This window comes from Ambystoma mexicanum, chromosome 3q (assembly GCF_040938575.1).
Source record: "Ambystoma mexicanum isolate Mex_15411 chromosome 3q, UKY_AmexF1_1, whole genome shotgun sequence".
NCBI classification, from domain to species: Eukaryota; Metazoa; Chordata; class Amphibia; order Caudata; family Ambystomatidae; genus Ambystoma; species Ambystoma mexicanum.
Window position 1 is genome coordinate 1,225,170,880 of NC_090926.1, and position 25,825 is coordinate 1,225,196,704.

Here is a 25,825-nt window from a genome sequence, read left to right on the forward strand (position 1 = left end):
GGCACAATAACATTCTTGAGCATTGTTGGCTGGACACAAGATTTGTGATGTAATGCAAAGACCTGCTACACCTGAAACATGTTCCATGTCTTGACTGTTTCATGTTATGTTCTACTATGTGCCATGTTATGTTGTAGTATTTTACTGAAATTCACAGCACACACCACTGCCTTTTACTTGGTCTCCAGTGACTCGGTGTGAGTGAGTGACTGTGAAGTTAATGCAGCAGACACCTCTCACATCGAAATGCGGCTAATTGGCGTGACGGCAAGGAAAGAGCAAACAAGAAAAATGCATAATGTAGACTGCTCCTCTGGAGTGTAAGCCAACATCTCCTTTCCATGCAGATTGCTCTGGAGAAAAGAAATGCAAGACAATGCTCTGTTTATTTTTAAAGCTTATGAGGCTGACTCGGTTTGTAAAGTGGACGCTGAGTTGCCGTGCACTCGGGTGACCCACTCCTGCCCGATCCCCCCCAGGGTGAGTGGCTCCAGGCAAATGGTCACTGAGCCGACGGGCTGGCAAACCCATGCCCAGGTCTCCGGTGAGCACAGTCAACAGCGTTCCCTCAAACGAAGCTCGGAACACGTGACACGACCATCATGTTCACCTTCGTTCCCATTAACTGGCTGCAATATACGTACGTCCACGACCCTCATCCACCAAACCTGGGCTGACCAGCAGTGACGTAGCCTGCGCTGCCATCCACACCATGACCACGCCGCCATCTTCATTTTAACCTTCATCATGACGTGACCGCGCCGCCGTCACATTCGAGGCAAAGGGTATTCCAGCTGCAAGCCCCGAGAAAAAAAAACATCTCCATGGTCATTCCAACCCGGAAATAACGTGTATAGGAGCACGTACTGAAGGTCCCTTCTTCGAACATCCATGTAATGAGGCCCCAGTTTCCCGTGCATGCGACAAAATCAAAAGAAAACTCCAACGGCTCCACCATAACGGAAAAACACCAAATAGGAATCCAAAAGCAAAGAAAGTCAAAATAAAGTCAAAATAAAGTCGAATAAACATTCAACTAGTAATACACCAGGCTGAAGAATAAGTTATCTCTTCTTTTTTGTTGTTGTTTTCGGACTTATAGAAGATGTTGAAGCTTCCATAGGCACACAATCCACATCAGTTAAGTCAGATAAAAAAGCCTCTGCACGCCTATGATCAGGAAAAGAGTGTAACTGTCCATCCACAACCACACGGAAAATTGCTGGATAAATCATATAATACTTCAATTTCTTGAGACGTGCCTTTTCTTTTGCCACTCCAAAACATTTTCTTTTTTCCATAACATCTCTACTGAGGTCAGCAAAAATCATAATTTTGTTCCCTCCCCATGCCAGGTCTCCAATTTCTCGAGACTTCCTTAGCATCAGTTCTCTTGTTGGGAATCTTAGAAATTTGACAATAAAATGTGGAGGGCGCTGACCTAAGGCAGGTTTCATACCAAGGGATTTGTGAGCTCTCTCAATATCCAGAGATATCTTAGGATCCAAATGTACCATAGAAACCAGTACCTTTTCCAAAAAGGAGATTGGATTCCCTCTCTCTGCATTTTCAGGAAATCCTGCAATCCTGATGTTATTTCTTCTTGAGAAATGTTCCTGCTCAGACAGTTTGACTAATAGCTTCTCATTATTAATCTCCAACTGCCTCACTTGATCAGCCAAACGCAGCATCCTGTCATCCACCAGATTAAGATGGTCTTCAACAGCAGTCACTTTGACAGTAAGGTCCATGAATTTCTCCTCTGCCTTTATCAGCCTTGATTTGATGTCTGCAACATCCAATGTCAGTTTTGTGAGCATATTCAAAATCTTATCATCTCTTTTCTCCTCCTCACCCTTCTGCCTCTTAGCAGGCTGTATACTATCAACAGGTTCAGGGATCTCTGCCATAATTATTAGGATAAGTATCCAGCAGGCACAGGAGCTCAGCACCTAAGCTGCCATCTCTGAGTCTGACAGTTCCGGAATCCCAGTGTCATTTATTCTGAAGTACTTCCTCCTCTATGGCCTCTCTCATTTCCTTAGCAAAGGCCAGGTCCTTTAGTAGGATATCATTACAGCACCATAGTGATTCTCTAGGTCTGAGGCCCATCAATACTACACCCATGTCGACCATGTTGTGGTCCGACCAACTAATGGAATTGATGTCACTGGTCGTTACTCTCTGGGCATGTTGGTAGTAAACAAACCAGTAGTCTAGCCTCGTAAGGGAACCATGGACCAGGGAAAAGAAAGTAAAGCCTCTTGTGGCTGGGGAGCATTCCCTCCAAACGTCAATTAAACCCTGATCGGTCATGTATCCGAAGCGGGCCTCCTCCCCTTGTGCGCCACCACCTCCGGGTGACCCCTGACCCCCACTGTGATCCATGAGCCAATCTGCCCACATGTTAAACCCCCCCCCAACCAGAGGAGTTCCACCGTTCGGGTGAGTATCTCTCCCATGACTCCCGGCAATAACTGGGACTAGCCCATGATCGGGCAGTACACCGTGGCGATATCACCATAACTCCCTCAATAGTCCCAGATACCACAAGGGCCCTCCCGTCATCCCTCCTCCAAACCTGTGCCGCAGCTATGCAAATCCTCCGATTAAGGAGGATACCCACTTCTCCTTTCTTGGTTGGCCCTGATGCCCAGAACGTCTGCCCAACTTGGACCCTTGGGAATCAGCCTCGTCTCTTGGACCAACAACACATCTAGACACCTGTTTCGAAACTCCCTTCTGAACAATGAGCACTTAGTGGGGGAATTCAGGCCCTTGAAATTTAAGGTCCCCATCTTAAGTGCATCAGCTCGGACCCCTAGGTCAAGTTGTGCTATTCTGAAAGTTAATCAAGTGTCCTGACCACACTATTCTCCTTGAGCCCCTGATATCTATCTGTTTCTGCACTGTCCCCCTCCTCCTCCCATCATCCACCACACTCCCCAACACTTGTACCCCCATCCCCTACCCCCTTTTCTGCTTCACTCCCCTTTCCGCTCCCTCCCTGCCCCCGCCCGTCCCCCATATCCTGGGACCCTTTCTTTCCCTGAGAGACGCCCACTGTGTGAGGGGTGACCAATGCTTCGCCCACTGTCTCACTTACATTCTCCCTTTCCCCCCTGTCTGCCTGTAAACTTTGCAGGCCCCTTGGGACCGGCTGCTCAAATTCAGTAACATTTCTCTGCTAGGGCTTCAGTCTTATTTCGCTGTAGGTGAAGTGTTCAGCTTCTTATATTTTCTGCCCCCTGACATCCTTCTCTTTACACTGCGATTCCCTTCCTAACTTTGCTCCATTGGTGTGCAACTCCTGTCCCCATTGGAATCTGCGTTGGAAGTCTCCTCCTTCAGGACATGAAGAAACTGTTGTGCCTCTTGGCCGCTCGTGATACGATAGTCCACTTCTCCTCTTTCAAATGTCATTGCGAAGGGGAAGGACCAGCGGTATCTGATGCCCTTCTCCGTAAGCCATTGAGACAAGGGGCGGCTGTCTCTATGTTTGGACAGGGTAAGACCCGACAGATCCTGAAACACTTTGACCGTGTCCCTCTCGAATTGGATTCTGCCTAGGCTCTTAGCTTTCTCAAGAATTTCCATCTTTTCCCTGTACCTCAGGAAGCGGATAACTATATAACTATGGGTCCTTTCCAATTGGACATCCTTCCCTCCGTCTCCCATTAAGATAGAATTGATCAATGCTTGCACTTTCTGTCCTACATCAGCGGCCGTTTCTCCCTTCTGTTCTCTTATCCCGAGAATGCGTAAGTTGTTGCAACGCTCCCTGTTCTCGAGGTCGTCCAGTTTAAGCAACGTTTCTTCTTCCCTAGACTCAAAGTCTGTCATCTGTGCCTCATACTTCATGTTTAGAAGGTCGACCAGCAGGTGGTTGTTTTCTATCCCCTCCATTTTGTCTTTCAGTTTATCAACCCTACACTTGAGGCTACATATCAAGGCTTGGATGTCAGTCCGGATGGCCTTGATTTCCTGATAGATATCTCTCAGATTGTCCGTGTTTAGAGCCAGTGCAGTTCCGCCCTCGGCCATGGTGTCCATTTTGTTTGGGGTGCTGCCTGGGCCTTGAGGTCTCTCCAGCGTGGCTGGGTGTTTTGGAGCTACCCTGGGGTGGGTTTTATGCCTGATCTGGCTCTATTCCCAGTGCAGGATCCTGTGTTGAATCCTCCATGTTTGTTGTATGTTCTGGCGCTGAGGGATTAAGTGATGCCTGTGGGGGCCTCTCACGCCACTCCCACCGTGCTTGTTAGCGGGTATCCACCATGTTCCCTTGCACCTGTGTTCTTAGGAGGGCGCTGGCCCTCTGGACTTGTGTCAATGGGGAGTCCCCCAGGGTTCTGTGCTCTGGGGCTTGGCCCGAACTCCGGCTTCTCCCCAGATGTGTAACACTAATGGGTCCTTTTCCGTGATATGGCACTGTTGGCCAAGTGGGTGGGGGGGGGGTCCGTTTTTGGCTGTTGGCGTGCCTGTTGCACTCCTCGGGCCACTCCTCACCCCCGGGGCAATTTATGCCTGGTCCTCACCCCAGTGGATCCGGGAGGTGCGGTGTCCGCCTCCCCTCTTTTATTCACTGCAAAGTAGGGCCAGTTCCCCGCCTCCGATACACCTCCGCCCTGCACTGTGTGTGCACCGCTGGCTCTCCCTGATCTGGTAACGTGGGGGGTTGGGTCGCCCCATATCCCGCTCCAACTGGGCCGCGTCGTTGCTCCACCAGGTAGGATTCTGGTGGAGTGTCCGGATCACTCGAGTCTCCTGCCTCTGCGCTGCCGAGGCCCTGCCCGGCCTGATTGCGCTAACCACTAGCAGGGGTGTGTAATACTCCTCGGCTCTGCATTCCCGTTTCGTAAAGAGGCACTGCTCTTGGTATCGGTAGGGGGGTGGATAGAGGGAAACAGTTATCCTCACATAAAGACGGTGTGTGGCGGAGATCTTTCTTTATGCGGCCATCATGGTCCGTGCCCCCTGGTGGTCTCCCACAAGTCACTTTTTTTTCAACTTGTTTTTATTGACATTTGTAATTAAACAGGCAATCAACAGAAGATTAACAAAACCCCTCTCTCCGTCCTTGTTCCCCTCCCTCCCCAGATTCCAGGGTTTCGCCAATGGTTTTCCCTCTCCAAGAAGAACGTCCATAGGGCCCCACTAAGCCACAGTTTATAAGATTCTTAATATTTGTACACTGCAATAACTCCGCTAGTCCCCCTTATTCACAGATCTGTTTCCTCTTGGGGATCGATAATTCCCAATAATATCATCCCTCTAGGCCACCAAGCTCTACGCACACCCTCCTTTAGGTATGTCAGGAGGGATGCCCAGTCGGTTCAAAATTGCATGTGTTGGCCTTGTATAGAGTAAGAGAGCCATTCCATGGCAATTACTGACCAGAGTTTTGCCACCCACTCATGTTCTTGTGGAGGGTCCTTCTTTTTCCACCGTCGCGCCAAAACCATTGCTGCAGACATCATCATTATAACATACAGCTTGCGGTCCACTTTCGAGGGAATATCAAGCAGAGCACGGTTCAGGCCTATCATACTGAGCCTCCTATTTCCACCACCCCGTCCCGAGGACTCGCCTCATAACCTGTTGAATGTGACCCCAAAATGTTGCCATTTTCGGGCATTCCCACCAAATGCGAGCCCATGTACCCGTTCCTCTGCATTCCCTCCAACAATCTTGGGTGACCTGGGGAAACATCTTTTTCAGTTTGACCCGGGTGAGGTGCCAGTGAAACACTAGCTTCAACCAGGTCACTCGAATCTGGAGGGATCTGGTTAATTTCGGTATCTGGGCCCATAAATATTGCCACTCCTTCTCATCAATAGCAGTTCCAGTGCCCATCTCCCATTTCCCCATGTAGGATCTAGTTGGCAGTGTTTCCCCCTCTTTGATGTATTTATATATAGCGGCCATAAGGCCCTTATCCCCTGTATGAGTGTCCAGATATTTTTGAAATGGGGTTAGTGGGCGCGTGCCTGCCTGCTTCATGGAGGGGTGAGACAGCCAATGCCTCAGTTGGATGTACTCGTATCTGTGCTTTTCCTCCAGGCCAAATTCTAATTTGCATTGTTCAAACTCTTTGACCTTTCCCCCCGCAAACATATCTCGAACCATCTGACTGCCCCCTAGGAACCAATCATCGAATGATGCCATTTTACAGCCTGGAGTAAATTGATGGTTCTCAAATAAGGGGGTAAAGGATGAAGGCCAGGAAGTAAGATGCGCCTGTGAGGATGCCGTATCCCATGCCTCCCCTGTGGTTGAGGTAATTTTACTTATGTACATTTGGGGCGGTCTATCCGACCTCGGTTTCCACAGCACTCCCTCCAAATGCTCTGTTACCACCCTATCCATAGACCTCCATGGTTTATCCCGATCGTCTCTCTGCCAGTCCCTGAGCACTCTTTATTGCGCTGCTAGGTAGTAGGCTCGGAAGTCAGGCTCTCCCAAGCCGCCCCATGAGATAGGTGTTTTCATAAGGGCTGCCACCACTCTGGGGCGCTTTAATTTCCAGACTAACCGGGATGTGGCTTTCTGCAAGGTTTTGAAGAAGGGGTGTTGATACCTCCACCGGAAGGGCGGCAAAATGATACAGGAGTTGCGGCAAGACCGTCATTTTAAGGACGTTGATCCGCCCCAACCAAGAGATACATAGGGGGCCCCAATCAATCAATTTCGATTTAAGCTTTTCAAGAAGGGGTTGATAGTTTGCCTGGTATAGTTTGTCTATGTTTTTGGTGAGGAGGACCCCCAAGTATTGTATGTGTGTATTTGCCCACTTGAAAGCATATGCCCCCTTGATGTGTTGTTCAGAGGATGCTTGCAAGTTGAGACTAAGGATCTCTGATTTCCTAGTATTTACTTTCAGGCCAGCTACTTGGTCAAAGCTATCTAGTTCTTCACAAGCCGCTGGCAGGGAGATCTCAGGGTGGGTCAATGTAAGAAGCATGTCATCTGCAAAGGCAGCTACCTTGTGGGCCCTTTCCCCAAAAGGAATAACTCTTATGGACTTGGTCGATCTTATAGCCTCCAGAAACGGCTCGAGATGGAGCACATATAGCAATGGGGAAAGTGGACAACCCTGTTTTGTGCCTCTCTCCACTCTCACCGGGGGTGATAACTGAACATTGATGGCGAGTCAGAGATCGATAACTAGCATCCACCTGCGCAAGGTATTTTGGGCCAAACCCCATCTTAGCCATAGTAGCAAAGAGGAATCCCCATTCCACTCGGTCAAAAGCCTTTTCGGCGTCGACCGCTAAGATGAGGGCAGGTATCCCCTTCCGGTGTGTTTTCTCAAGTAGGTGGGCCACCCTCCTAACATTGTCTGCTGTCTGCCGGCGTTTGATAAAGCCTGATCTCGAGTTTGTATATGGGTTTCTTGTAGAGTTACTATGTGCTGTTTTTCTTTTCGGACGTACAACTCCAGCTTTTTCCGTTTGACCGGCGAGTTTAAACCATTCACATTTAGGGACAGTACCTTAAACTGAGCCGACATTAACTATTGGTGTGGCGAATGCAATGTAGACTGGTCTGCTTGATACGCAACTGGCATGAGGTACCATGATGATAGTTGGACTGAACCATTCATCTCCAGAGGCCTCTGCCTCTCCCCATTCCCCTTGAAATCTGCCCCCCCCCCATTGACCCTCCCCAACCCTACCCTCCCCCCTTCAACTTTCCCAACTTCCCCCTGGGTAGGCACTGCTGGCGATCAGCCCCCCTCTTTCCACTTGCACGAGAACCGTGCCTTACAAACTGCCCAGGTCTAACGAACGCGGGATTACCCCATCCCATCTCAGAGAGCCTCTCCCTCCCTTCCCTGCAGTATGAGATTAGACATGCTTTAAATCCCTGCCTCGTAGTTATAGCTTCAGATTGCAAGTGACCTCCCCGGCCTTGCCACGACAATTCTGCTACTTCTGCAGTGAAGCAGTATCGGGCGAGTTGGCCATCAATTCACTTTGGCTGTTGGACCGGCTTCTTTCCTGGGGGTGGCAGTTTATTTTCCTTGGAGAGACTCTCCAGGACCGCTTAGGCCTGGCTGTTGACCACTCCCAGGACTTATGCTTGACCTGTCTGGGGGTTTGCCCTGCGGAAAGCGATAGCAGGCACTCCTCAATTCCCAGCAGATCTAGGCCTTGGTCGCAGGTCTCAATCTTGCGCTGCCTTCCCTGCCAAGGGAAGGTTAAGCCAAAAGGATGGGTCCACCTATATTTCATTTGCTTCTCTCGCAGGTGCTTCAAGACCGAGCCCATCCGCCTTCTCTTATTCAGGCGCGTTTGCGACAGATCTTGGTAGAGAGCTATTCTGAGCCATTATATGATATGTGGCCTGCCTTTCTCGCCATCTCCAATATCTTTTCTTTTGCTGCTTAGCTGTGAAAGGCCACCAATACATCTCAAGGCTTACTCCCTAGTCCCACTCGAGGCGGGCCCACTCTGTGTACTCTATCGAATTGTAGGTCTATGTTTGAGCCCGCGTCCAAAGGATCCATGAATATCATTGTTAAGACTTGGGTGAGGTCCTGGGGCTGGACAGACTCCGGCAGGGCCTTGACTCAAATGTTGATTCTTCTTGAACGATTCTCTAATTCTTCGGCCTGTAGCTCCAGGATCTGAGTGGCCTGCGCCAGGGTTTCCAGGAGATTCTCAGTTTTCCTCGCGTCCTCTGTCAACTCCTGGATAGCCCGCTCATTAGTGTCCACCCTTTCTTCCACTTTGTTGATGTCACGCTTAATCTCCCTTATCCCTTCGGCCAAATCCTCCTTCAGAGTGTCCATCTGCTTCTGAGAAGCGGCTGTTATTCTATCTACCGCCTCACTGAGGAACAGTTTTAAGGTTGAGTAGGTGAGTGGTCTCTCGCGTTGATCCTGTGAGGGGTCTGCTCCCTGCTCGCTCTCCCAGTCATCCTCTCGGTGATCACCCTCTGGTTCGGAGTCCCTAGCCCAGAGTTTGGCCAGGGAGCCGTCTTGGGTCTTCTTTGCAGATTTAAGGGCCTGAGACGGATCCTTTGTTCTATTCCTGGACATGGTGACACACGGATCAAAGGGCTCCAGCTCAGCTGTGTACGCCCCCGCTTACGTGGAGGTAAGTAGGGGGGAAGGTAGGACCCCTAGGATGCTTACTAATAATGAGTGTCTCATGTGAGCTTGGCAAATGGCTCCTCCCCCACCTGTCCCATTCAATTGTGCTTGGGGAGCAACTGTTTCCAGATGTGGCCCGTTTCTAAGATCTTGGTGCAATCTGCATTAGACCTCGGGGTCCAGATGGGAATTGGATGGGTTTACCAGGTAGTCCAGCGCAGGGCCTCAAGAGAAGAAAAAAAAAAAGTCCCTCCGACCCTTCCTGAGGGTTGGTGGACAAGGGTGGGAGGGGTGGACTGCTTGGCCAGATATCTCCCAAAGGCCCCCCACAGCCTGTCTCACTTGGGGCAGAGCAAGTACTTCCACTCGTCTCAAGGAGTCGGCAGGGCCATGCCGTCGGTACGCGGTCGCTTGCAGGCTATCCCGCCGGAGGGTATATCTCAGGCTGCTCCTCTCATGGGCGGCGGCAAATGACAAGACCAGGTAGGAGGAATTCACGGAGCCAGGCAGGAGCGGGAACCGACGGGGGGGGTGCAGCGGCAGGGGGCCGCGAATATCTCCAGAGCTGCCCTGTAGGAGGAGTCCCCGCAGGATATACTCCCACTGGAGCCCCGGCTGGTGGCGGCCGTCCGGACCGGATAGTGGGGCGCCGCCTCAGATAGCGGTGGGGCTGCGCCACTCAGGGGGCCATTACCGGCCGCAATGTCCAGCGGTGGTTAAGTGGCAGTACTGCCGGGCTCCCCCTGAGTTCCAGGGAGCGAGAGCCTCCAACTCCGGGATCCCCTGGGCCGCTGTACTTCAGGTGAGGGCCTGAGAGCCTCAGCCGGGCCCTGCTACAGCAATTCCACCGTCGCAACAAATCAAAACTGGACTAGGCGCTCGACTACTGCTGCCCCACAGTCTCAACTTGCCGGGGAGGGCAGCTTGTAGCTCTAAGGCTGCTTCAGGCACCGAGGAGCTCTGCGCAGGTCCGGGAGGTAGGGAGCCGCGGTGTTCACCGATCGGCGGCCATCTTGAGAGTCCCCACAACTCACTTTTTAAAATATGTTTTAGCACATACAACATGAAATCACAACAATATGAAACTATGATTAATTATTGTAGATTCATGTTTTTTTTAATCAACTTTTACTCTTAATTGTAATTTTTATTCTGAATTGTTTCTCTTGTACTGTATTGTTTTGTAAGTTTGTTTAAGGTTGCTTGTTAACCAAACCACAATTAAAAAAAAGAAGACAAAAAATATTTTAAATATCACTCATTTTTAAATCGCCCTTTTTTTAAATGAAATTTTGTATAGCAGAATGAACACAGATCACAAAACAATTGTTCCCCACTAATCTTCTCCATAGTGACATTTTTCCATGCTCCTCTCATGTCTTTCGAACATTTGCACCTGGGAGACACACCAGTACCGGATAGCTAGTATTAAAGATAAGTAGTTACAAAGGAGTGTAGAAGCCCCTCTGCTGGGAACGAACATGGGTCAAATACCCTGTTCTATAGAATTTCCTCCGCTCAGTACGGTCTACAACTATGTTTTAGCTCACTGCACCCTTTTACAGAGGAGAAATATTAATTTGCATTTCAGCCTTTGTCACACCCACAAGGGCAGTCCAGCACCGAAATACTAGGCAATGCTCCTCTGAACAAGAGTACCATCAGCAGGTAAGTAGCATTTGCTTCATTGTCTCATCTGCTTCGTAATCCTGGCAGAGGCCGTTTTTCCCCAGTCAGATTCTGGGTGTAGTGTCCCGCCTCCTCTCCAGTTGTCTTACAGTGGCATTGATCCCATAGCTGTATGGCGGTGGACATCTGTCCACCCTTGCGACACAGATCCTGCAGCTAGAAACCCCTGAAACCACAGAACAAGATGGTCTACTTAAAATGTAGTAATTTCCAGACATCCACCCTGGGATTCTTTCTGCACATCAATAACATCTTGCAATTCCCAAATTGACAATACCCAGGCGCTAAGAATTTGGGCAATCATATTGCGATCAATAAGTTCCATTTGGCCTGTCATCCTACACCTTCTCTCCTGGGAAATGCTTGTAGGTTACTGTAAGAAGTGGAAGCAGTAAGAGTGGAGTAATGGAAAGACCCACATTTAGAGAATGTCACATAAAAGATATGTTTTCTTTGACAAAAGATTTCCTCCTATTGAGAAGACCAAAATACTCCTCATCCTGAGTCACCCTTCTTATCCTGTGCTGCTGTCACAAGACCATGAATTCCTTTTCCGGACTACAGTAGCCCCGTCCTCTTTTATCTCCTCACGTCATCTTTTCTTTGGCATGTAGTTCTGCCAAAGTGCTAGGGTCCAACTCGCAGGTTGTATGGAAAAATGTCCAGCTATAAAATAACAGATATTTATTATTTCAGAAACAATGACATACATTCCAAACTCCACACAACACTTCAAGTGGAAATAATTTATCAAATGTGAGAAAAAAAAAATATTGAATAAGAACTTTAGTTTACTTTCTATTTGTTAACACTACTGCAATATCCTACATTTCATTTTATTGTATTTCACAATATTTGCAGTATATCTCAGTTGTTTTGTGTTAGTCAAGTACTTTTAAGAGTGATAACCGTGCTTTCCTCATTGATCCGCAACCTCTCAGAGCCCATTTCCATTGCTTGATGGCTTCTCCAGAAAAGCCAGTGGCTGTGTTCATTTATGATTTCTGGCCTTAGTTTGTCTTACATTCTGTATGCTAGCTTCGCCGCTGTTAGGTTACTTGGTATTTGTAAACTTATAAACTGCCACAGGTGTGGCTTGGTGGCACTGAGTGATGCCTCAATAGTGCATTGTTGCTCCTAACTGGACATGGCATGGTAATTACAACATCAAGAGACAGTCCCAAGGCTGCCCAGTAATATTTTCTATAGGCTGCAGGTAGAAGCTATGTGTGGATTTGTACTGTTCAGTGTGAGGATGCATCTCTTTTGTTGCTTGTTTGAAGGTTTACAATGGAGCATGAGGCAGTGAAAAGATAAGTGTGGCTGCACAAGAGTAAATGGGCGAGTGTTAGGGGTTAGTGTGATTGGTCCTCAAATTATTTTTTTCAAATTGTAGACTCTGATTTTCTTTGGTTATACCTGCAAATTAGTTACATGTGATAGCAAGAAAATTAAATTGGGCATTCGGTTTCCTGGTCATTGGCGCATGGTCCCATTGATAGGCAAGTTGGCCAAAAGGCATTGAACCCCTGGCAGGTCCGAAGGATTAGCCTGAGGCAAAGAGGAAGGTTTTGTCGTCAAAAGGATTCAACGGGGATATTTGTGAGAGAATATCCAGAAAGGCATCCTCTTAAAATGAGCACTGACATACTACTAGTTCGGTGGGTGACTGTGCATGTGCACTCAGGTGACATTCTGAAGTGACTCACCTAGGCAGAGATTTAATAGAAGCCTTGCCAAATATATATTAACAATGGCTGTGAGGAGTGGTTACTATGAACGGTACTGAAAGGCATGGGGTAAGCATAAAAGCCAGAGACATCAACTTTAAATTTGGGAAAAGGGTGTTATGAACAGTTCTGTTTTTGAGGTTCTACGATAGGACTCTGACGATCCCTTCCTTTTCTCCTCCTGCAGATGAAATCTTATGGCCGGATGGGGATGAGGCCCTCCCTCCAGAAGCCCAGCACCTCATTGCATGCCTACTGCAGACAGACCCACTCCTGAGGATCGGCGCAGGTGAGATCCATGGAAATGGATGAAGCCTCATTGTGTGACAATCTTCTTGTGGACATACCTTCTCCTTGTCACACAAAGTATTCATCACAGACCACATTTCAAGTTTCCTTACTCTCTTCAGCATGTCTTTTTCACTCTTAATACCTCTGTTATGATTTCTTTCTCCCTCACATACCCGTTCAATAGGTCACTCTCTGACTAATTCTCACTGCCTTCTAAAGAAAATTGTTTGTCTGTTTTTATTCTCTTTTATTGCTTATCCCTTCATATTTCTGCTTAAACTGAACATATTCACCTTCTCGAGTGTGCCCTATATATATGCACTTGCCCATATCCTTTACCTATGTCTCTCTTCTTTTGTACTCGCGCCACTTCTGTCTTCCATTTTTCTATTTCCTCTCCTATTTTTGCATAAGTCTCTTTCCTTTTCTCAATGCAACTCTGTGTTTCCTGGGTGCCCTTTATCTATTCATGTATCTGTCTCTCTGCTCCCTGCTCCTCTCCACCCCTCTCCTATTTTCCCTAGGTATCCCTGCTTATCTGATCTCAACACTCTTTTTGTCCCTAATCTCGCTAGATCTTTCTGGCACATCTTAGTCCACACTCTTGTCTCTCCTGTCTCTTTTTCTTGTTCTACTTTTATTTTTCCCTTCCACCGCTAAATCTGTGTTTCCATTTCCTTCACGCCAGACCCACCTGACAATTAACTTCTGTACCTTACAGGTGGAGCCTATGAAGTGAAGACTCATGATTTCTTCAAGGAGTTGGACTGGAACAGCTTGCTCAGGCAGAAGGCAGAGTTCATTCCGCACCTGGAGTCAGAGGAGGACACCAGTTACTTTGACAGCAAGTGACATTTATTTGTATCGGTCGCCCCTTCCATAATTTTTGTAGAATTCCCTTAGTGGCTGTTAGACTGAATTTCTAGACTCTGGCCTGGTGGACAGATGTATAGGAGGCCAACATAGTTAGTGAACAGGGATAACTCTAGGAGCTGTAGCCAAACCAATCAAGGTAGCAAGGCGAGTGGTCAAAGCTAAGTCTTGGGAAGAGGTGAGTCTGGTAAAGGGTCAACAATGTGTCCACAAGGTAAGCACTCAAGGCAAATAAAACTGTCCAAAGCTTTCGGAGGGCTTTCAGCAACACGTTTTTCCAAAGCCAACAAATGCAAAACTTTAAAAAAGCTTTCCAAATTGTATAGGTGAAGATAAGGAAGGGAGGTAATTAACAGGCAACTCACCCCCCGTACTGCAGTTTCTCTTCAGACTTGGCAGGTCGTCTGAGGTTCATCAGAGGTCAGTTTTCCCGTCGTTGCTTCCGGTCGCCAGAGCCCAGGACTTGCAGGGGCAAGAGATGTCCTGTTTGGATTCAGATGCTGGTGCAAACTGTTCCTGTTTCAGAATACAACTCACACTGATGCAGTATGACTCCAGGCACTAGACCAGACACGGGAAATCTCACTGATGCACAGCGACAGGAGGGTACGCAGCTGGTACTGTCAGAGTGAGCCTCCTAGCTTGGGTCTCGTTGATGCTGGAATGCCGAAATCTTGCAGTAGTGACTCTTATAGAACAAGCTGAGAGTCCTTAAAGTTCTGTGCGAAACCACAACAACCCAGCCGGGGTAGCCCAAAATGGAGTTGGCCAGTCCACAGGAAGGTTCCAGGAACACTTTCAAAGACTCCAGATGGCTGGGCTCCAGGCAGACATCAAGAATGGTTGGTCTCACCACTCCAAGGGTCGAAATGCCACCAAAGGCCATCTGAAGATCACCAGCCAGAAGGGGGTTCCATCGGGACTGCTGCAAAGGTTGGTCACCAGGCCTTCTTAGGACGAATCCACAGTTCTGCCATGGTCTACTCAGCTGAGCAGGATATTTGGCTCCTCGCAGGATTTCTCCAGGATTTCTGAGGCATGACTGCAGGACTCCTCTTCTTATACAGAAACTCAGGTGAGACAGAAACTCAGCCCGCCGAATGGAAGTTCTGCCCATCACAAACACCATACCAGTGGTTGAATCAGGGTCACTGATGGTGAAACTCATGCATACGCTGTAGGCATACAGAAACCAGTTTGTGGATTGGGACCAGACAGTTCCTGTCTACTTCCTGGGAACACATACACATGGCCCTGCACTAACCTGCGAAAACCAAGGCTTTCCATAAAAAGCAAGTGTATGACAATAAAAGGATCTTCTTGACCTGGCCGAGCAGGAAGAAGGCCAAAGGACAAGATGCCAAAAGAACAAGCAAAAACCCACTAGCTGTACAAATGGCCTTTTTCAACTCCTCAAACCCTTCCTCCAATTCCTCAGTCCATTCTATTTTCTCCTTGTTCACTTGGGCTTTCTTTAAAGCCTGCAAAAGGGGTCTCGTGTATGAACTATAATCACATACCAATGCTCTAACATAATTACACAATCCCAGAAACTGTTGCATTTGCTTTATCGTGTGCTGTTTTGGTGTTTGCATAATCGCCTCAGCTCTTTCAGGTGTAACATTCTTTCCCTCATGCGAGATTAACTGGCCTATGTATAACACTTCTTCCTGGCAATATTGCAATTTCTCCTAATCTACTTTACATACCTTGTCTGCAAGGATAGTCATTAACTGAATCAAATCTTGTCTGCACTCTTCTGTCGTGCTACAAACCAAAATGTCATCTACATACTGCAGCACAATACTTGGCAAATAAATATTGCTTAAGTCCATCTCCAGGACTCTGTTAAAGACCGATGGAGAATCACAGTACCCCTGAGTACTCTTCAGCTTAGTCTGACGAAACGTAAATGACGTGAGGTCTTGAGAGTCCATTTGCAACGGGATTGAGAAAAACACATTTTTCAAATCAATCACTGTGAAATATCATGCCTCTGTAGGGATACTACATAAAATCATTGCAGGATTCGCAACTAGAGGGAACTCTGCCTCTACAATATGGTTAATTGGTCTCATGTTCGAAATTAATTTCCTCGACCCCCCCCTTTCGATTTCTTCACAGGGTACACAGCAGTATTACCCAGTGACGCTGACGTCACAAAGATGCCCTGTTCCATCATAACTGATATGGTCTTAAAAATACCCTCTTCTGCCTCTCGTGACAGCGGGTACTGCCTTGCTTGAGTTAAAATTGCTCCTGGTTTAAGCTTAATCTTAACTCCTCCCACGCCCTTTAATAGGCCTACATCATAGAGTCCTGTAGTCCATAACCGCTTACACTTCTTTAAGAACTTACCATGGCATCGGTTCTCTTTTCAATAGCCGACACCACTAGGATTTTCTCCTTCAACCCTCTTTTCTTTACTGATTTTTGGAAACACACATTTCCATCCTGACATATGACATGTTAGGCATCAAAACTTGAGAGTTAGTATAATTCTATGATCTGCACTACAGTTCAAATCCTTTTATGTCACTTTGTGTTTTTATGGCACAAATTATTTGTAAAACAAAAAAAAGTATTTTTTTTATCAGAAATTTTCCATTGATCTGTGTTTTCTTTTTAGCACCTGATATCAGTGACGTGATTAATAGCTCAGTTTAAATTACTGGTTGAACCAAATAGGCTTTAAATAATATAGCCTCTCCTGTTGTCAACCTTTGGTAGCAGTAAACACTTCCCTGTTTGTAGGTCCATAAGGAGGTTGGCACTTTCTCCATGTCCTCACCAAACAATACTGGGGGTTGCCACGCTATCACCATTCGCTGTGGGATCTCCCTTCTTTCTATTCTGATCCAATATGTAATACTCATCTTGAATACTACTTCATCGTCTGACGGATCATCTTTAAACATATCTTCGTCTGTGACGTCAGTCAATCTATACCCTTCCCCTTTCAAGCGTGGCCAATTCCCCTCGCACTATGGCTGCCTGCAGCTGTGAGGGAATAATCTGCCCCCCCCTCTTCGTCCATAGGTATCTGTGGCCTGAACAAAAACTCATCAGGTATCCTCATACTCTTTCGCACTAAACCAGGTAGCCATGTCAGCAAAATGCTAACCCCATAAAGAAAGACTTCTGGCTCGAATGGCATTCCTCGCAGAGCTATTTGCCCTGTAAAGGCCATGATAAATGTGCCCACCTTTAAATAATGTAACCCTGGAGTGGAACACACAATGCCTTTATCGGTCAAAGAAATCGTCATGTTAAGCTTTGTCATTAAATCTCAGCCCATAATATTAACCAGTGTCTGCCTTGAATACAATAATGGAACAGACATGTCACACTCTCCTATTGAGACTGGTAATTCATCAGTAAAAAAGAACTCTACTTGTAGCTCCAGAGAAGCCCATGGCATTTCCCGATAACGTATATTTTCCCTTTCGTAAACATGAGCGAGTTGCCCCAGTGTCTACTAAAAAATGAAAAAGATTTGCCTCCTATGGTAACATCAATTTTTGTTTCCTCTTGAGGATTTCGGTGTCATCTATAGCACTGAACACATTAAGCCACCCTGTGTGCTGTCCTATTGTGGATGCCTGCTTATTCCCGTGCCTGTTAAAGGACTTCCTCCCATGACAGTGACACCCCCTACTCTCTAGGTGTCAATAACTATCCCGTGTTTGCACTCTGCTGTATCTGCTTGGGTGCGTGCTGTGACTGCCCTTGCAGCAGTTTCATTGGTGCTTGCTGTGTTTGCAAAGCCTGTTGCATTTGCAGCGCTTTTGCTTGACACACTGTCTGATCTTGGGCAAACCGTCCCTATTTTGTGGGCTATATGCTGGAGGATAAGCTGTCCCCCCTCTTGAGAATTGCCCTTTCTGTACATATCCTTGCCTTCCACATGTTTGCGCAATGTGCCCTGTCATTCCACATGTCCAACATACAGGAGGTAGTCTTCTAATGTGCCCCCCTTGCATATTTTGATTGTCATTCTGTATATTCTGAAACCCGCCTTGGTTATTCTGAAAGCCACCCTGATTATTTTGGAAACTGCCTCTTCCTCTGAAACTCATTCCTCTGCCTCGTGGCGAGAACCCATTTCCTCCTTGATCTGTTTGGCGTTGATTATTTGCCTGTGACATACCCACTGCTTGCTGCGTTCCTAACCCTACTCTGCTTGTCAGTACCACTCCTTCTATGACATATTTTGACAATTTCTTGTGTACAAACTTACCCTCCTCAAGTTTCCTAGCATCCTCCTCATTCTTCTTATTTTTCTCTTGCAGCAGCCTGCAATGATGTGCGATAGTCAACTGTATCTCTGCCCATGGCTTCGCTTCCATTCCCACTAGTTTCTTGAGCTGTCTCTGTACTTGTTCTGTCAATCCCTGACACAAAATGTGGTAAAATACTGGCACTGTTTTCCTCCATGGGCCCCAAGGTCCACCGTTCCTGAATACTTTGAATGTAAGCAAGCGGATCTTTGTCATCTTTCATCTTATGTGCCATAATTGCACCCATATCTGACGTATCAGGATACTGTACCCTGAGCGCTTTCCAAAAAGCCACCCAACAATTATTAAACGCCTTCATGCACGTTCTGTGTTCTGTGCCGAGACACTTGAGTAACCTGCTCTCACCCAAATGTCATCAGCCCTTTCCCCAAGAATAGCTGCTATGAGACCCTTAATGTCCCCTATGGCTAGAGTATTTCCCCCGTCATCTTTTCTAGCTCATACATTTTCTTTCCTGCACCCGCTGTTAAACTAGGGAGTTTACACCTTAAATTATCCTTGTCCATCTGAGGCCAAGGCATATTCTGCGGCCTGGCCCCTCCTTTCTCCAATAAGGGGAACTGTGTGAACCCAAATCTGCAATCGGCTCCCAATGTCAGCCTATCCATAGTGGCGACAATGGTTCCTGATTGCCTTCTACCTGGCAATGACCTCAGCATGTTCACCTATAGTGGCGATTCCCCCCTCTCACTATGCGATTCTCCTTTAAGTGGCTCTGGGTACACCATTGGGGTCTGGCGTCCTATCTTTAAGTTGTCTAAATCCGACCATCTCACTTCCTTGTCCATTTGCACACATTTGGACAATAGAGCTGGTTTTCAGCAAGTCATCAGGAAGTGTATTCCAGAGACTAGAGTCCCTGATGGAAAAGAAACGATCGCCCCAGGAAACACAATAAGAAAACGGGATGGCCAGTATATTTTTACCAGATGAGCGAGTTGGCTCTCTGGTGCTCCCAGGCGAAAAGTGCCACAATAGTCCAGTCTGGAATTTACCATTGTCCTTACCACCACTGCACGGTCCGATTCAGAAATGAGTGTCAGAATAGGTTTTAAGAGCCTGAGATGGTAAAACACAGACTCAACCACCTCTGAAATGTGGGCATTACAGCCCAGAGATGCTTGCCAGATGCATCCAAGATTTTTCAACTTATTTGAACGGGATGTTGCTGCATCGAACAAGGCTGGACAGGTAGTGGTATTGTGATAGTTACTGAGGAGATGTTTAGGCCCAAACACTATAATCTCTGTTTTAGAAGGGTGGAGCTGAAGCTTGCTTTCGATCATCCAGCTTTTGATCGCGTTAGCACAAGCTAGGATACGTTAAATTGCGCCCAGTGCATTTATTAATCTAACATAGATTTGAATGCTGTCCGCGTAAGAATGATAATTCAATTTAAACTTTGAGCAAATATCCATCAGAGGTCTAAGATAGATATTTAATAAAACTGGATATAGTTTGCTAAATCCTGATGATCCAATATGTGTTTTCTTAGTAACGGCGCAAAGAAAGATTTCTTTAGTTCCAGCTTAACAGTTCCCTTTATTAAGGCTGCATTCACAAATTCTGTTATAAAAGAATTAAGGGCAGAGGCATGCTTCACTGCAAGATACGCTGGATTGGAATCCTAATCATGATTTGTGGGTTTAAGTGTTTGAATCATGACTTTAATATCTTTCAAATCTATGAGTGAAAATGAGAACCAGGACGCAGGATAAGTCGATATTGTCTGAGGATCCAGGGCCTGAATAGGGGCCAATAACGTAGTAGTTTGAGAATCATTGTTAATTCAAATAGAGTTGACCTTCAATGAAGAAGACATTGAACTCATTTGCCAAAGTACAGTAAGGAGGTAATTTGGATGAGGCACAAACTGATAATGTAAAAAATGTTTATTATGGCGAATAGGTCTTTCGATTGATTTTTAGAAGATTCTGTTTGATTTTGAAAAAAACAGAGATTTCGCTGACACTATTCCCTGTGTGTGCACCCACTTTTGTCTTTCCTGCAATAGTTTTGCTGAAATTATTTAAGGAATTGGAGAACCATGGATTATTCTTGTTTTTATTTTGTTTATTCACTTTCAACGGGGCTTCAGCATTACAACACTTGTTCAAGAATGACATATTAGTCTGATAGCATTTCTTGCATTCTCTATCGGCAGAAAAAGGAAGTCATTCTGCAATTAGTTGTGGTCCTGTGATGGCATCCAGGGCCTTCTTACTGCTAGATAGAACCGTATTTGTAGGGGCAGCTTTTGCTAGACCAATATGGTCGATGGCGATAGAAAAGGCCACAACCAAATGGTCTGACCGTGAAACTGCCATATTTTCACGGTGAATAATATTCAAACCCCTAGTAAGGACTAGGTCTAAACAGTGTCCTAAATTATGAGAGGCTATGGTGGTTAGTAATGATAAGTCATGAGCTACCAGTACTTCATGATTTTTTTTTTTTTTATATGACAATTTTATTGATTTTAAGACAATAACAAAGTCGGCAAACCATTGCTTGCTTTTACTACAGCAGGATAAAGTCAACAGATTCCCTGGCACAGCATTAGAGCCGCAGTCCAACAAAAATAACAGTACATTCACATATTGAGTTCGAGTAAAGGCAGGAAATACCAAACTACCTCTGTCTTTCTCCTCCCTCATGGGTTGACTATCCATTACCCTTCCCCTAAACAAATCTAATGCATCAGAACGCCTGATCCACAGACTCTTGGTAGAACATAAGGGCATAAGTGCTCCGGCATTGACAAGAGCACAGTACGACAGCCAGAGGAGGCAACACAGAAGACAGCGCCACTGTAAAACTAAATTATCCCAACATCATGCCTCACCCCGCCCACTCCCACCTGCCCCACACTTTCTGGAATTGGGGAAACCCCTAGCATTGTATGTTCGCCTCTCTAGGGACATGCATCTGTCTACTTCGGCCGACAGCCGTCTTAGCCGCAGGCAGGTCGTTGAGCTATATAGTGGTGCAATAATCCTCTTTGTGATCCCCAATGAGGTTGATATGAACATTTTCTCATACTTACTGAACCCCATTTCCTCAATATACCTAGCAGTACCAGTTTGGGATCACTCGGCGCTTGAGATCCCGACAACCTGTTGAGACACTTCCCCCAAAATGTCTGAATTCGTGCACACTCCCAACATGTATGAAAAAAGGTACCTCCCGCCAGCCCACATCACAGGCAGTTGTCTTGGTTTATTATCCTCCACCAAGCAAGGGCTGTTCTAGAGTAGTATACACGGTGTAGTACCTTGTATTGGATGAGACGGAGCCTGGCCTCTATTCCTACCTCCCTTGGGAACATAAGTGCCTCCCCCCATACTTCCGGTTATAGTGGACCGATGTCTACTACCCAGCTGTCCTTAAGTCGGGACAGCTTCTGGGCTCCAAGTGCCATACACACCTGGTATGATATAATTTGATATGACTGTACACCAGTGCTTCTAGGCGCGATAATACAAGGAGGGGGAAACAAGGGAGGACAAAATAGCGATCTTACTAGGCCTTGTGTCATTCATATCGCGCAAGTGCAGGGAAGAGGGAAGGGGAGAAGTGCCAGTGGGGAGGGGAAAGTGCAGTTAACTCACAAGTGCAGACAGCGGGTGGCTCATATGTGCAGAGAGAAGGTTCTGCAGGGTTGCAGATACAGACCCTTAAGTGCTGGGGAGCCCGGGCACAGGCAACTGGACATGCAGGAGCCTGGGCCCGAGTTCAGAGGGGGACCAGTGCATGGAGCAGTCAGGTGCATCAGCAGGGGAAAGGAAGAGAGAAAGTGGAAGCGAAAAGGAAGGTCTTAGGTTGCTTTCAGAACCAGCGGTGGTTCTGCCCAAGTTTGATAGAGGCAGGGAGGCTTTTCCAGAGGGAGGCCCCAGCTGAAGAGATAGATCTGCCCCCAACTCTCTGCTTGGAGAATCGTCTGACCCTCAGAGAGTTAGAGGTGGATGGGCGTAGAGCTCGAGAAGGAAGATGTTTTGGAAGAGAAAGTTGGAAGTAGAGCGGTCCAGGCCTCACAAAACCTTGTGGATGATGGAGAGGGTCTTGAATTTGATCCTTTCAGCCACAGGGAGCCAGTGAAGAGATTTCAGAGCTGGAGAGATACAATCCCCATCGTTGAGGCCAAGGACAAGACTCAGAGTCCTGTTCTGGATAAGTTGTAAAGGTCGATGAGTACAGGCAGGAAGATTTGGAAAGTGGCTGTTGAAATAGTCCAGCCTTGAGAGGACCAGAGCTCTGGAGACAGTGAGCTTCTAGGGGAAAGTGAAAAAAGGAAGAATATCTCTGAGGAGGTGCAGCTGATAGTTTGACTTCTTAGAGACATCAGAGATGTGAGGAGAGAAGGAGAGGGTGGTGTAGAAGATGTCACCAAGGTTCTTAGCCTCACAGGAAGGAGCAGGGAGAGGGCCCAAAGTGGGTGGCCAGAGAGAGAGAGAGGAAAGGAGAGAGCGGGTGTCCCAATGAGGAGGATCTCAGTCTTACTGGCATTAACGCAGAGATCATTGGTGGCACACCATTCCTGAATTGCGGCCAGACAGTCTGCTATGAGAGAAGAAGCTGAGGGGAGCCTGAAAGAGATCTGTGTGTCACCTGAATTACATTGAAAATTGGAGCAGAAAGTAGCGATGCGTGGGCAAGAAGTGCCAGGTAGTGGTTGAGGAGCCAGGCAGAGAGGTTAGACCCCTGGGGAACACCACAAGTAGAGCGAGAGAGATAGACGAGAGGAAAGACCCCAATGTACAATGTGGATATGAACTTAGAAGCAATGCGGTCTGGAAAGATGTTGGCTTCTATGGGTGAACACTTGGGAACCTCTTGCCGGGGCCGGGCATTGGGACCTCATGGCGTGTGCCAGCTGTATGTAATGGTAGTGTTCGGTCCTGGGTAACCCATGTGTTGCCCACAAGGACTCATACAGAACCAATTGTCCCTGCCATACCAGGTCCGCCAAGACGTTGATCCCATGTCTCTCCCAATTCTTTAAGTGACCCAACGTGCGTATTTCGGGCAGATATGTGTTCCACAAAGGTTGATCCAAAGTTGGTTTATTCCTCCAGCCTATGTACTGATGCGAATCGGCCTACGCCTGCTGGGTTGGACGTATCATCGGGGGAGTGTCCCTCTCCCCGGGTCTGTTCGCATAGAGTACTTGTTTTGGTGGCTTCCCTCCCACCCATCCCCTTTCAATCACACATGTGGAAGACGTGGATCTCCATGTATCCACTCATTAACGCACCAAGCTGTGATGCCCAGTAGTATCTTTATTGGCACAGAAGCCGCAAGCTGCCCTCCCATACAGAGTGTTGCAGTGTTCCGAAACAGATTACGCAGGGTGCCTTCTATCTTAGCAAAAAGTATATCGGGATTGGACATGGGGCGTTCTGTAGCACATATAGAAACCGAGGGAGCATAAACATTTTAAAGAGCGTGGCCCTGTCCATCAGTGTCAGTGGGAGAGCTTGCCAGTGGACGGTATCCAATATGAATCTGTCTGTTACCGGGTTAAGATTGAGTCAAAGGAAGTCCTCTGAGTCTGGGCTCACGTGAATGCCTAGGTACTTAAATCCTGAGAAAACAAGAAGTGGATGTTCCCAAAGTGGGGAACTCCTGTCCCCTGCACACTGTCTAAGATCTGTCAAAACAGACCAATAATTTTTTGACCATATGGTGTCTAATATACAAAACACCATATGTAGTTAGTGCTCTTCAAATGTATTTATATACTGTTCATTAACAATAATTGAAATGGAATTCTTTCATAAGTATTAATAAAACCAAAACTTTCATGATTAACACAAGAGCTTCAATTTAATTCATCATTTGATGGCCCAACGCGTTTCAAGTATTCACACTTCATCAGGGGCAAAATTCACAATTTTAAAAGTTTCTACAAAAGGAAAAACAAATTACGGAAGAAAGTATTAATGAATAATATTATAAAACTTAAACAAATCTACTGTGCAACAACAGTTTGTAGCTATCAAAACAATATACATCTTCAATGCATGATATGGGTAACATCTATGTAGTACTTCAATGTTGACATCAACATTATTATCAACCTAATGATGTACATTTTAGATTAAATTCTTGAATTTCGACACTCCAATCGGTCCAGAAGACTAAGGACTATTTATTTGAACCAAACCTGTAGATAAGTGTATGATTAAAAGATGTGAAGAGAAATTAAATGAAATGAACTCTGCTGACCTTGCGTTTAGGTTGTATTTTTCAAACTGGAATAGAACGTTTTCTTAAAAAGGATGTAGAAACATCCGGCATCATATATCGGAGGCGCTATCACCCAGGGAATACAGGAAACTACCTATAAAAATAGTCATCGGGGATATTAAGGGTTGAATACGCACAATTAACAAAAAGACATTTTATGTTTAAAAGATGCTGCTAACCTTATTAGGTGTATATGTCACATGATGACACTCCAGCCACCGCAGTAGTTTTCAAAAGGAATGAATATCAAGCCCGTACTCTATTTCTATGAGTGATCAAGAAGACTCCACATCAGCGAACTGTATAGGAGGGAAAAAAGAGTATACAAAAAGCACTTAGTCTCATGGTGTAATGGACCGGGTCTAAAGTAACCCAGAATATAAATCAATTCAAGACTTACTTCTTTACATGAAAAAGAAGTCTCTCGGCAGGACACGTGAAGATTCACAGGGGCAGGCGCCGCCGCTGCTGGATCTAAAGATTTTGATCGTAGTCCACTTAATATAGCGTCATTAGGGTGACGATTGAGCGTCCTACGTCACACGTTTCATAGCGTGATCCCGTCAACGGGAGCTGACGTCATCGTGCGCATGCGTAGTGGAAATGTACGGTAATTAGCATGATTAAGATGGAGGACGCGGCCACGTCAGAATAAGATGTGTCAGAAGTACATGAGCTTGATGACAGCTTAAGTTCTCATAAACAATTGTAAGGAGAAGTGGAACGCAAACAAATGCATTCTGAAACCGGTCAAGATTGAGGGCCCAAATAAATTTAGCCATATAGAAATGTAGGGATACGGTTCAACAAAGACTGTGAGTGTAATCATAGTAGATGTTACTTACACAAATGGGATGAATAACTCAGAAGTAGCAGAAAGTGTAGGAATGGGATCTATATCCTACGAAATATGTTCTATTGTTATTGTCAAGAATTTTTGAAAACATCAAATGATAAAATGGTCACTCTGTTGCTGTTCCATCTATGGATTCACAATCTGTTACATGACATACACATCTGTATATATAGAGAACTTGAATATTCATAGTAAGCGACTCCATTGTAAAAATGACTTCTGATACAATGTTCAACTCATTTAACAGTTTCTAGTAAATATGGTAGAAACTGATGGGAACTGCTAAGTAGAGGAATGGTAGCTGTTTTATAGAAAAGGTCCCAGATAGTAATTTTCATTAATCCCTAGTGGGTTAAGAGAGTCAAGGCGATGGATTCAGTATAATTCTCTTTGAGATAATCTCTTTTGTAGATCTCCTCCTCTTGGGAGCGGATGGAGTACCTCAAGTATGACCACTCTCATTTGTGCAACATTGTGTTTGTGATCTCGAAAATGCCTGAAGACGGGCGACTTAATATTTTTAATTCTGATGGTTGATTTATGCTCCGTCCATCTTTCTTTGGCTTTCCTGGCTGTTTTGCCCACGTAGTATTTACCACATGGGCATCGTAGCGCGTAAATGACATTTTTAGAATCGCATGTAGCATATTGTTTGAGTAGAATTTTCTTGCAAGTATTGGCGTGTCTGATGTGATCACCCTTAATTACATTTGAGACAGGGAAAGGTTCCATTCTTTGG

At 46.2% G+C, this 25,825-nt stretch overlaps 1 protein-coding gene across 3 annotated transcripts in view; it reads left to right on the forward strand.

Annotated features, from left to right (window-relative positions):
- MAST1 (microtubule associated serine/threonine kinase 1) overlaps window positions 1-25,825 on the forward strand; it is a 1,484,042-nt gene that overhangs the window by 1,109,216 nt on the left and 349,001 nt on the right. For all 3 annotated transcript variants that reach the window (XM_069604134.1, XM_069604135.1, XM_069604136.1), the window contains 2 exons: window positions 12,704-12,805; window positions 13,529-13,651. In XM_069604134.1, coding sequence (XP_069460235.1) covers window positions 12,704-12,805; window positions 13,529-13,651 — 225 coding nt within the window. The remainder of the gene's footprint in view (window positions 1-12,703; window positions 12,806-13,528; window positions 13,652-25,825) is intronic.